We start from the raw sequence: 13516 nt of genomic DNA, 5'->3' as shown, positions 1-13516 counted from the left end.
ATAGTGGAATCAGGATGTTAATTAACATAACCACCTAAGCCCGCGATGTATTTGCGGGTGTCGCCTTTCTGACAGCGACAGCTGCAAATACTTCTGCATCCGCAGGTTATATGACCTCTGATTAAGGTCATGAAATAATTTATGGGGTGGTCATACGAATGGGATAAGGTGAAATGACCAATATGGAGGAGAGAGAAAAGACAAAAACAAATTCAGCATTACTGAAGGCCTTTGAAACAAGTGCCAAAATTCAGATATAAGTAGACAACTTTGTCTCGCTTTTTGACCTTGCATTTCAAATAGTTGTATATATTAAAATTTAAATATCAGTGAAAATACACACCTCTGACCTGGTGTTGTTCCTTGGTGTGATGGGGAGGTTTGTTGAAATCTATTGCTCCTGGCCGATTCAACCGTGCCATTTTGGTCTGCAGGAGAGGGGCAAGATGAGCAACACTCTGGCCCTCCAAGGTGGGGGTTGGGCATCAGACTAGCAACTTTATCCCATAAAAAGCAGCTTGCTGTACAGAAATGGAAAGAAGGGCATTTGCTGCTATAGGTACTGAGGGGAGTAAAATAAAATATTGAGAGCAGGTAACTGGGGTTATTTAATAAGGGATGTGGGTGAAAGCCAGCTGGATACCTCCACCCCAATTACTCATCTTCTGACACCCAAGGAATCATCATCATCATCATCATCATCATCATTATTTATGTAGGTAAATAAAGAATAGGAACTGTGGTGGGCCCTTTCTGGCTGAGGTCCTATGTGCCAAGTAGACCCTCTGGGTCCTTACGAAGGAGAAAAAATTTCCGCTGAAATGTAAAACTTTAAAGTGATCAGGGATAATGTTCCAAAGAATTCCAGAAGAAGCTGAATCATTTTTGCATGTTTCTCTCCTTAGACAAGTTATTTGTTGACTGGTAATTCAGAGAGGACGTTGGCTTCATACAAAGGAAGAACTGCTGTCAAGTATGGAATCCCGGTGGTTTCTTTTGAGTTTGTGAAAGACTGCATCAAGTCTGGCAAGCTGCTTGATTCTCAGCCTTATCTTCTGTCAGAAACACTCGAGTCGCAGAATTTCAGTTCAGGAAAGATCGCTGGTAGGTCATGTAACTGTGAGTGAAATGTTTTGGCCAACACAACTGGTGTGAAAATTGTATGTGAAAACTGTGATGTTTACAACCTACTGTGAGGTATAGTTATAAAATGGGTGACTCAAGAAAATATCCATACCATACCGTGAGTGTGATCTTGGAATTTCAAGGAGGATGGGGAGATCTTTAGGCTAGGAATTCTGGAGGAATGGGGGTCTTTCAGTTCTGGATTTCCAGATGTGGCAGAACTTGTCTCAGTCTACAATCTACTGTATAAAGAAAAAAAAAAACAACCAAATATTTATATGCGAGAAAAACTGGGACAAAACACAGCAAACAGACCTGCGAATTCAAAAACAGTGGGTTTTTTTTTTGGTACGGTTTCTCTGTTTCATTAACAAAAATTTAGAAGCAGACATGTTGAATTTACGGAGAACTAAAATTGGTGATATGTTGTAGACAATCCAAGGGAAATTTGTTATGACTTTCAGACATGACATGATGTGTGCGATTATTTTGTCTGTTGATTTTATAATTATATAATGATTTTGTTAGTAAATATAACAGTAACCTGAAAACATTTCAGTCTGCATATATAATAACTGTTTTGCTTGTACAGAATACTAAAAATGCCAGCAAGTATTTATGTTGATATATTGGTAAAGTCACCGTGTTTACATGTAACCAATCAGACTGGAATTCTGAGGGGCACGAGGGGAGGGGTTTGAGCATTTTGGAATTTCTAAAGACAAGGGGCGTGGAGGGATAAATTGTTGATGCCAACGATGGTTGGGTACAGATATTTTCTGGAATCATCCAATAAACATTAAGCTGAATTTCTGTGCTGTTTTATGTGGGGTGTCCCGTTAGAGCTTATATTAATACCCTTATTCTAGTTAAAACGAAAAATTATGACCTTTGGGTTACTGGGCGAGTGCTGTCACCACTCAAATCTTATAGAAAAGCCAGGTGCCAGTGGGCAATTATTATTTTATAGACCGGCATTACTCATGCATGTTGTGTTGATGTTCACTTGGGATGAACAAGATTTAATTATAACATAGCGCGCGTGCATCCTAATCTAATTCCTATTGGCGTCATCCTGGTATATTTCTCAACATACGTACTATACGGCCGTGCGTCCATCCGATGACGTGTGCAAGTCAGATGGGGGAAGCATGTGTGCCTGTGTTATTAAAAATCTTTCACAGAGAGACTAACACCATAAATAATGTATATTTATAAGAACTTGAAGCTTAATGAAACGTTAGGATTAAACCGATATGAGAAACCATTTTCACCTTTTTTTTTTGTACAGAGAATTTTGCAATTAATGAGGAACAAAACCTGTTTTCCAGGAATTATTTACTCTATTTTCACTATGTTATAAAAGAATTGGTTCATGCTTTTAGCTGTGCGTATATCGAGTTATGGATGCACGCGGGAAGTTTGGAGAGCATGAGAGAAGCGTAAGAGTTGCTCGAGGCGTAGCCGAGAGCAACTCTAGCTTCTTGAGTGCTCTCCAAACTTCCCAAGTGCATCCATAACTCGATATACGCACAGCTAAAAGCATGAACCAATTCTTAAATATTTTACTCTGCAGGTAAGAGCCAAGCTACCAAGAAGCAGACAAAACTTGCAAAGAAACTGCAGCTTCCAGACATCAATAAAATACGGTAAGTATTCAGAGTGATCAGGACACTGATATCAAATACCAGACATCTTACAATCTGATCAAGCATGATGTACTCCAACCCTTTCAAAACTGTCTTTTGAAAGCAAAAGAAATCACAAATCTATTTCAGTGGTCATTGTGTGGATTTTTTAATTATATCATGACCTAATCTGTTTTGAGACATAAATATTCGACATGTGAAAATTCAAAGCCAAGAGAAGAGTCTGGATAATCAACAAAACTATAAAATACCGATGTACCAGCCTATTTCATTAATTAAAATGACTAGTTATCACAGTATACAGTCCCATGACTTTTAAAAGCAGTTATGAAAAGAAAGCCTGAAAAAGAAAATTCAGAATAGGTTGCATGCGCTTCAAATATGTTAGGCTAACGTTTTTCAAGTTGTGCCATTTTAATTGGTTGAATCCAAAATGTGCTAGAACAGATCGCGAGTTGTTCCTTTCAAGAATTGAGTTGATTTCTTTCCTCACATTGTTCTGGAATTATTTTGTAGCTAAGGGAAGGGCTTATTTTGCCATTTTTAACAAAAGAATTAAGTCAAAAACCCCATGACACTTCCCTTTAATTAAGTTGCACACACAGGACTGTGATGGTCTCTCCTTTTAATATTTATTATCTACAGTTTAAATATATTTTATGAATGCCATATGCTTCACTTCAGCGCACCTTTTTCAGTACCATTTTGGGTTCTATGTAATTAGGATCACCAGATGGAGAAGTTGGACAAGTGACAGTCAGAAAAATTAATTTCTGGTATGTTTATTATTTTCCAGGGTTTGGCTTTACAAGGCAGCTGATGCTCCATGTTATGATGAGCAGAACTGTGAAATTACTAAAGATGTTCTGCTGCAGGTACTCTATATGTGAGAACCATGGAAAAGAAATAGTTTGGAGTGTTTCAGTGAATAACAAATTGTGCAGTTCCAGAAAATATCCATACTCCCCCCATGGAAGGTTTTTTGTTTTGCACCCCCTCTCCCCCCAGGAAATTCCAGGTTAGCCTCATACTTTGCTTCTAAAATTTTGATTTTGAAGACCCCCCCCCCCCCCCCCCCCCTAAGAATTTCCAATGACCTTCCTTGGGGTGGGTATCGATTTTTTCTGGAACTGACAAGGAGGGAGGAGTGACAAATGCCAATATTGAATGTTTTGTATACTGGGTTGTAAACTTGGTACCATGTCTGTGTAACATACATGTGCCATTAATATTGTGCAGTACTTCCTGTGTAACATACATGTGCCATTAATATTGTACAGTACTTCCTTGGCTAAATTCACCTTGCATTTAATTTTGAAAGCAACATGGAAGAATAGCCCAATCATTATTTACTGTGAGCAAGTGCATGTTCAAGGTATTAGAGGGTTTCCCTGTTTGCTGCAAAATTGGAAGATTGGGCAATTCCAATATGAAAATAGCACTGAAATTCCTGTTGTCAAATCACGAATGTTGAGATCATTCTGCGATCTCGCTTATTTCAGCCAGAAAAGCGAGATCTCGCCGAGATTCTCAAGCCCGCACCGCAAAGGTTGAGACCACTCCATGATCTCGCTTATCTCACCTTAAGTTTATAAACAAGCTTGTGCCGAGATTCTCGAGAAAGTTGAGATCATTCTTAGATCTCGTTTATCTTGCCGATACAAACGGCATCTTGCCAAGATTGTCAAGGTCGCACTGAGAAGATTGAGACCATAATATTTCTGAGATCTCAGAAAATCGCGCCAAGATTCCCGAGGTCGCACCGAGAAGGTTGAGATCATTTTCCAAGATCTCAGAAAATCTTGCTGAGATTCTCCAGGTCGCACCAAGATGGTTGAGACCATTTTGAGATCTTGCCGAAATGATAGTGATCTCAGCTAGCCAAAAAATTGTGTGCCAAGATCTGCACTGAGATAACTGCGAGATCTCGGCCGAGATTAGAATCTCAGTGACCAAAAATGTGCTGAGATTTGCACTGAGTTCTTGGAAAAATTTTCACAAGGGTTATGATATGATGAAAAGGTGAGTGGTAGGGTGTTACATTTTTACTATCTTAGTGGTGTGGAGTCAGGGGCAAACTGTCAGCCTGGCTGAAAAACTTTTAGGTTTCTTGTTCTGTAAAAGATACTTGTAGCATTAATATCACATCTATTCAATAATTTCTTTAAGGGTTTAGATTCCTCAGGTAGTGTTGCCACATTTTATGCTCTGGAGGTTCATGTTATTCCGCCCCAAGTGCCTTGCAGTGGCTCAAGATATCGACTTTTTACACACCATGGGAATCTAAAGAGTCTGCGGGTAAGAATTAGCAACAGGATCATTTTTTTTAATTTTCATTTGGTTTTAAAATTTGGAAACCGACCTAAACGAGAAGCTTACCAGCCTGGAGGAAAACTTGATAAACCCCCAAAAAGCCATGCTGCATTGTTTCAGTCTATTAACTTCCGGTTAAAAAACGGTAAAAAAGTTATTGTTGCTAAACTTAAAACAAAAAAGCAGTTTTATTAAACATAATTTGCTGTAAAAAAAAAATTTTAAGGTAACCAGATTTTAATACAAATCATTAATGACAATAGACCACAGTGAATGTTCATTACTAAATGTTAAAAATAAAGAGTTGTCACTAGCAGGAAAATGATCAATGCATATCATTTCTTAATTTCTCACAGGAAGGTTCCCTTGGAACAAAGGAATGCAGATATTTTAATACTGCAGAGGAGGCTCTTGGGGCATACACTGCTCTGTATAATCAGCAGACACAACCACCTTACAGTTTGACAAAGGTGGAGTCAATTTTGTCCCACAAAATTGGTTCTGATAAAATGATGCAGGTATGTTTTGCATTTTGTTTTGCTTAATAACGTTTTCCATCCCAACGTTGATGGCATTTTAATTCTCCTTTCAAAATAACTACTTGATGTTGCCACAGTGTGTTTTTTCCAATAAAAATCCATACCTCTCCCATGGAGTATTTTTTGGTTTTACCGTCTCCCCCCCCCCACCTCCACTGGCAATTCTAATTTTCAGTGTTGCTTCGTACCTTCCTTTGAGACTCCTCTCCCTTTGGGGTGGGGTGGGGGGGTATGGATATTTTTTGGAATCACACATTAACTCGCTAGTCAGATCAACAGTGCTTGTCAGATGAGATTATTATTAAGAAATAACTTAATGTCAGGTTTTGTTTTGAAAAAAAAAAAAGAAAGAAAAGGTTAACTGAATGAAATGACAAGATGGTCCAACATGTATTAACGCACATGAAAAACATGAAACATCAAACATGAGGAGAAGTGTTTCATCCAATTTCCCAACATCAAAAAGTGGGTTGAAAAAATGAGACAGCGGATTTTTTTACCAGCTTCAAGTTGTTTGGAAACTGGATGATGTGCCCTTTTGAGTGTTTGATATAGCTTCTCAAACCATTAATAATTCTTGGAGAAATTCAAAACAAATGTTCACCAAATTTTATGATAATTAAGATCACATTTTCAAAACCTCATTCAAAGCAAGTTGAGATGAGGCGGGGGGGTGGGGGGGGGGGGGGGCAGGGATGGTGCAGTGGTGAGAGCACCTGCCTCCCACCAATGTGGCCCAGGTTCGATTCCCGGCATCAATGCCATATGTGGATGGAGTTTGTTGTTGGTCCTCATGGATTCCCTGCTTCAAGGGTTGTTCTCCGGGTACTCCAGGTTTCCTCCCTCCACAAAAAACAACATTCTCCAACTCGACCTGGAAACAGTGGATGAAAGCTAAGAGCCACTCTGTGGAAGCCTCTGAAATACCCATTTATTTATTTTATTATTTGTTTATTTACTCTGCGTGTTCGATCAGTAGCTGTCCCCATTTCATTGATTACATAAATCTTTGTTCAGATGACGATCAGTGACTACTGTTCCGAAGAAGATTCTCAATTCTCTTCTGATGTTGCAAACCTGGTGGATTTCATTTGGAATGAGGCAACTGGTAGTCTGTCCAACATTCTGGCTGTTCCTGTTGATGCCATCAAACTTGAGGATGTGGAGAAAGCTGAAGCTATTCTGCTTTTACTGAGGAAATCTTTAGGTGCTGCTGGAGATCGTGGTGCGGTTAAGAATCTTTCAGATGAATTCTTCTCAGTTATTCCACACAAGAACAAAGGGACAGGAATAACATCAAGGAAAACTATTGCACAGAAACAAGACTTGTGTCAGGTGAGACACTGAATATTACTTAATATTACCCTATCAGTGATCAAGAAGCAGTGTCAACCCTGTGTCAACTCTGTCAAGCAGATAGTCCAACAGGTCAAATAATTGTAGCAACCATGATCATTAATTGTAGTCGAAATATATCTTACTTGTTACTGTTACTGTCATATGGTCATGGTTTGAAAATGGAAATAATAAGAAGATATAAGCTAAGACAATGAATGTAGTACAAGCATAGCTTTGAAGAGTAAACGCACAAAAAATACTGCTTGTGCACTGAAACTTACAGAGGTTATCTTATGTGTTTACTGGATAAAAAAGTAGCTACACGTATTGTATTGAAGCAGTTTCAAATATAAACGCTGTAGATCAATGCTTTAAAAGAAATAAACCATCACTACAGTGTACAATTGTCATGACAATTGATAAGTGACCTCTTAAGTCACTCTTTTACTTGTTTAAAGTTCTTTTTATTGTGTGTATGTCCGTCAGTTTTTTTGTTCATTCATGCATTCATCCATCTGCTAGCGTTTTCATCCATTCATTTTCTTCTGTCTGGATATTTGTTCGTTCCTTTATTCGTTCATCTCATTATTTTTATTCTTTTTTTCTTTTAATTTGGAATGTTTAACGTTTAACTTGTATAAAAAAGTAAGGACTTTTATGCATTCCTAAACAGTTGAAAGGTTGACAAAATGGCAAATAAATCAGATATTTGCTCAAATATAAAGTGGCTTCCCTCTATAGCAACTTACTGTTGACTGAACTGAACTGTTTCCCTTATAATACTTGTCAACAACATAAAAAAAAACGCCTCAATGTCTTGTCTCAATACTGTGTTCATGTTCCGTCTATCAACAGCTCATCAAAGACATGGTGAGTATCGGTGAAACTACAAACTGGTTGACAAGAAGGAGCGTGTATTCCAAGTACAGGTCACTGAAGTGTCACATTGAGTGTTTGGAGCATAGCAGCGATGAGTTTGAAAAGATTCAAGGATATGTCAACTCAAGTGAAACCCGGTAAATTCAGTTTTGTCAGCTGTTGTTCATGAAGATACTGCTTATTCAGCGTCTTGGCTCAAGTTGTGGTGGATGCCCTGTCTCCATAAAATTTCCGTGCTAACTTTCTTTACCTTCAATATTCAGCTCGTCCAAGATGAACGTTCTCAACGTTTTCTCCATTCATCGCCCAGTGGAGGAAGGAGCTTTCTCTCACGACATTGAAAATAAAAAACTTCTTTTCCACGCATCTAAGGTAAGAAAAACTTGGACACTGACTAGCAAATGTAAATGGACAACATGCTGTGATCATCAGAACTTCAACGCCGCATTTCTCTTTAGTTTTTCATTCCGGTGAGGAGAGCGGCATGTTTAAACAAATTGATTTTGCGAAAAAAAGGGGAAGTGCCAATTGTAGCCGTACCACGTTATGCAAGAGACGGATTGATTGTTACCTTTAGCTATACATTTTGTAAGAGAGCTTTCTGTACAGTTTTATTAAAAAATCATCATCATCATCATCATCATCATCATCATCATTATCACCGCTCTCCGCGCCATAAGGCGAAGAAATGAAATCTGAGAATTTATTCCTCAGTATTCATTTTTTCACACTGAGTAATGAATCTGTGCAAGGGAAAATGCTTCCTAGGTTGTTTAAACTAAAGTACTATAAAGCGGATATCATAAATCTTTGTCCTCGGCAAACCGAATTTCCTTTACTGGGCGGCAAGCCCGGGAAACTTTAAGGACAGTAGTCCTTGGTTTAATTTAGCACTCGAAAATAATTTCATTCCATGTTTTTTGTTTTAAACTGAATTGCCTTTTATTTTCGTTTCAGGTGACAAACTTTGTTGGTATTTTGTCAAGGTTAGTATGCAGTTTACGTTATAACTACGGGTATGTTCTTGTCATCACGTCACGGCAAGGAGTGCCGTGCGTGACGTGATGCACCAAAGAGAGTCTACGTAGGAGGGTAGACACGGGGGCACCTAGCATTTCAGAGACACCACAACGAGAGCTGACAGGAGTCCAAACTCTCGCTCAGTCTTGTTTTCCCTCTAACTTTACCACGGAAGCCATTTTAAGTTTTTCTTTGGGTATACATTGAAAGGTAACTAATTGATAGCTACTAGTTTTTGTCGGCGTTAAATTGCGGTTTCTCGCAACATTGCGACAAACAAGGCGACAAGGTTTTTTTTGTTACGGTTCCTGTGTATAAATGTATTCAGCTCTGGCCTGTTCTTAATAGGTTTGAAGTATTAAGCAAGTATAGAGCTCTGACATAAAAAGCATTCATGGTTTGTGACCTTCTGATGTCTGTTTCAAGATTCATGAGTAAAATGTTTTTCTTGCCGGCTAAGCTTGGAAAGAGGCAAGAAATGAAGTTCTCACACACTGAATGGGGAATTGAGCGGGGATCTGGGTACGAGTAAGGATATCAGATGTCACATTCGGTCATGTGATTCAGTTTTTGGTTTCTTGCCATACGAAGCAACAGCTTTCCCACCCTCCCCCCCCCCCCCGTCTGTCAGTGAGTCTGTAATCTTTGTGGAATTGTTGAGTTGTCAATAAATGCTGTTGCATTCTTATGTTGCAGACAAATGGCATTCAGTGTGTGAGAAATTAACTGTTTTTGATGTTTTCAGGGGCCTCCTGCTGCCCAAGATTATCGTCGATGACTTTGGAGGCAAACGATCAGATGCAGGAATGCTTGGAAGTGGGATATACTTCGCCAGCTCGGCAAGGTTAGAATATTTCTCATTGCTGGTCCTTAGGGAAATAACCAGTTAATCTTTTCCCCGTCGAAGAAAAAGCCAAGACTCAGAAGACCAAGGCAATTAGTTCCCCGAGGGATCGTAAAAGATAAAACGTTAGTTTTCAAAGGAACCTACATTGTATTTTTAGCTCTCACATTTCTATGTACACTCCCTATTACATTGTATTAGTTTTGTAAGAATTTTTTAGATAGAGCTCGCCACAAGTTTATTAGTTACCTCAACTATCCCGTGCCACCCTCTCTAAATAAAGTGTGTTATTAATACAGTAGTTTGATGGCCTTAGCTCCTACGAGTCTCCTGTAGCTCAGTGGTAGAGCATCCGAACTAGTAATCGGAAGGTCTTGGGTTCGACTTCTGATAGGAGCACCCGGATTTCCTTTTTCCGAGTATGCCTGTGTCACTTAATACATCATTCTCAAGCGTCAGTGTCAAGTGTTGAAATGTTTGTTTGCAGCACAAGCGCAAAATATTCAGTGCCAGGAAGCAGTGGAACAAGGCTGATGTTAGTCAACGAGGTCGCCTTAGGAAAAGTCAAGGTAAAGGAATTCAACTGAACTCACGTACACGTTTTTAATGAGCTTTTTAACGTCGTTTATACTGTGTGTATTTTTGTTGTTTTTGAAGGATAATCAATCAATTTCTTGTCCAAAATTTATCAAGTTTCTCAAACTTGAAGTGACAAAAAGTATCCCTTTTATCTTTCCGTACAATGTTAGTCAAACGCATATTATCCTGTCTTAACAAAGTTACTCTTCCAACATGGTAGTTTCTTTTTCTTTCTTTTTGTCTTCAAGGCATTCAGGAAATTTTCGTTGGATCTAACGTCACCTCCAGTTGGCTATGATAGCTGTCACGGGGCGCTGGGTACAGACGATGAGCCGTCAGACTTTAAGGTCAGCTAATGTTACCCTGTTTATTATGCGTACCTCTGTGGTTTAAGGTGCGGTTTCACTAGGCAATGTTGTGCTGTAACCTAGCAACGCGTTGGAAGTCGCAAACCATGTTCCACGCTGTGAATAGTAGAAGACTAATCTACTTGCAACTCGCAACGCAATTTTTCATTGCTAGACGAGTTTCGATGGGGAGGCGTTGAACGGGAAGTTTCTTATTTATTTATTTATTTATTTATCTATCTATCTATCTATCTATCTATCTATCTATCTATCTATCTATCTATCTATCTATCTATCTATCTATCTATCTATCTATCTATCTATCTATCTATCTATCTATCTATCTATCTATCTATCTATCTATCTATCTATCTATCTATCTATCTATCTATCTATCTATCTATCTATCTATTTATCTATTTATTTATTTATTTATTTATTTATTTATTTATTTATTATTTTACAAATTCGCCTTGAGGCAGGTGGGCATACAATAGAACCCTAGGTCCCCTGCTGTGTAAACCCACCACCTAACCATTCCCCTAAAAAGTTGACAACCCATTCCCTGGAACCCCAACAAAAATAAGAACGAAACTTGACTCGCGACAACGTTGCTTTAAAAGTTCAGGGACGATAGGCTACTTCAGAGTTGCTTTGAACCCCATTATGAAAACGAGGCTAAGTGCATATCTTTTCATATAAATGCATTGGAATGAAAACTAATTTTCATATGAAAAGCTGTGCACGTAGCCTCGTTTTCATAATGAGGTTCAAAGCAACTGGGAAATGGCCTATCGCCTCGTGTTACAACAACTGTAGCAAATACTCGTCGTGTATCTTGTGAGTAGACTCATACGGATGGGTTTTTGGGAAAGTTCCGAAAGAGGCTTGCTGCGTCCAACCCGTTTGTCCTTTTGACGTCACTGAAAGGAATGCACGCGCGAGCCTGGGAAGAACCGTGCAGGAAATACTAGGGAACGACGACGCAACGGTAACGAAAACATCACCCGAAAATATATCTTTATTTCATTTGTGCTACTTCGCGATTATTTCAACTCGCTCAACTTTTACAAAAATGGCGAACTATCCAGGAACCAAATTGGTAGGAGTGGTGTACAAGTTAAGAAAGAAAAATGAAAAATTCAACGTTGTGCGTTCACGTTCTCCACAAAACCTTAAATGTGGTCATTTCACGTTGTTGCTTTGCAGAGGAAGGCAAAGAAATGTACCAAAATGTAAAACGCACGTACAGAGCGATTGTTTTTGCTCATTAAACCTGTTGTTTTGCGGCGTTGTCGTTGCCGTTGCCGTCGTCGTTTCTTAAGCTCCCTATTTAAGGAGCTAAACCGCGTTCAAACGCAAAAACATAAGAACGGGCCGTTTAAGATAAGGTTTTCACTTTGGGAGCTCAAAGATGATAAGTTTTTTTGTGGCGGTTTGTGAGTTTACTAAATCGTTTTACGATTTACTAAAAAGAAGTTTCATTTTGTTTTTAAGTGAAGTATGTGAACACTGGTCGGCGCTGTGAGTCTTTGTTTGCTGTTTGAATGGGTGACATCTGGAAAACCGATTCAACTAATGGTTCCTAACACTTTTTCAGTAAATCGGAAAATGATTTGGTATAGTTACAGACTCGCCAAAAATTTACCATCCTTGAGTTCTTAAAGTAATACCCTTATCTTCAGCGGGTTTTTCTATTTTCTTACGTTGGACCGCGGCAGCCGCGGTTACCAAAGGAGCAATCATAGCCGATTGAAAGAACATGCAGTCGATCATAGAAAAAGTGCAAAATCGCGCAGAAGATCAGTTTCTCTGTATAATGTTTCGCCTTCTCTTCGCACGTATATAGTCATTTGATTTGTTCACTTTCAACTGCTATATTATAGAAAATAGCGGGAAAAAAGAAATTAACCAAGGATAGTTCTTTTCTTTTTAAATTTTCCAGGAGGATGAATTTGTCATCTACAACGGAAACCAGCAGAAAATAAGGTATCCACATGTCCTAGCTTGTCCATCATTCTTCAACAAGCTAAAGCGAGATATTGCAAACTTCTTTTAAAATTGAGTATTGCGTAAAACTAGTCTATTTATGGTTTTCTTTCAGTAAAGTTTGTTTAGCTAGTGTTCAGATCCTGTTGTTTTGTTGATCTTTGTTCTTCTTTTTCATTATTAAGCTTTCTTAATCTTTTGTTTTCAATGGTTTTCTTTATTGATTTTCGTAATTTCACAGAATTCTGTCAATCGAAACAACGGTCTTTTTCCTAAACTCAAAAGTGCCGTTTTTTTCCGTTAAAGCACATCGAAGGTTAAATCAAAGAAATCTTTAAACTGTTCACGTCACTTGCTTTTCAGATATCTGGTTGAATTTGTTTTACCTGGTGATAACGTTCTTCCAAGAGATGACATCTCCCTTGATAGCGGCTTTTCAGACGAGGAAATGGAAATTGATGCAGAAGGTGCAGTTTAATTTCCACGTTGACAGCAACACGTGTACCGCGCAGTGTTTGAAACTGCGTTTCAGATTTGTTTTCTTCATTTAATAAACTTTTGAATGAACCTCTCAGCCTAATTTAGAAGCAAAACAATATTAAGGTTTCCAAGCTTCGAAAGAATCAATGAATAAGTTATGATAAAGGGTGTTTATATAGCGCGCAGAGAACTCAAGACTCACGATGGAGATAGTTATGGAAATGAGATGCGACGTCTGTGTCTGAAGGTGGAGGACGAAAGAGACCTGGAACGAAGTTATGGCCGTCCGTCCGACCTTTAGCATTTGGCGATGCCCAACAACTACTTCAAATTTGTTGTTCCTGCAGACACTGTAAACAACCCGCCTACAAATTCGTGTTCTAAAAATGCAGGCAATAGAATTTGTATACAATA

At 38.7% G+C, this 13516-nt stretch overlaps 1 protein-coding gene across 1 annotated transcript in view; it reads left to right on the top strand.

Moving 5' to 3' along the window:
• The window catches only part of LOC146474403 (uncharacterized), a 60570-nt gene that overhangs the window by 1783 nt on the left and 45271 nt on the right, over window positions 1–13516 (top strand). The window contains exons 2-15 of the mRNA XM_085116996.1: window positions 906–1104; window positions 2702–2774; window positions 3571–3649; window positions 4944–5072; window positions 5444–5605; window positions 6644–6961; window positions 7820–7980; window positions 8107–8215; window positions 8801–8829; window positions 9609–9707; window positions 10195–10276; window positions 10535–10633; window positions 12579–12622; window positions 12986–13089. Coding sequence (XP_084973122.1) covers window positions 906–1104; window positions 2702–2774; window positions 3571–3649; window positions 4944–5072; window positions 5444–5605; window positions 6644–6961; window positions 7820–7980; window positions 8107–8215; window positions 8801–8829; window positions 9609–9707; window positions 10195–10276; window positions 10535–10633; window positions 12579–12622; window positions 12986–13089 — 1687 coding nt within the window. The remainder of the gene's footprint in view (window positions 1–905; window positions 1105–2701; window positions 2775–3570; window positions 3650–4943; window positions 5073–5443; window positions 5606–6643; window positions 6962–7819; window positions 7981–8106; window positions 8216–8800; window positions 8830–9608; window positions 9708–10194; window positions 10277–10534; window positions 10634–12578; window positions 12623–12985; window positions 13090–13516) is intronic.

Source organism: Pavona decussata, unplaced genomic scaffold (assembly GCF_977016875.1).
Source record: "Pavona decussata unplaced genomic scaffold, jaPavDecu1.1 SCAFFOLD_89, whole genome shotgun sequence".
NCBI classification, from domain to species: domain Eukaryota; kingdom Metazoa; phylum Cnidaria; class Anthozoa; order Scleractinia; family Agariciidae; genus Pavona; species Pavona decussata.
The sequence above is the reverse complement of the archived record's forward strand: the minus strand, read 5'-3'. Positions and strand labels throughout refer to the sequence as shown.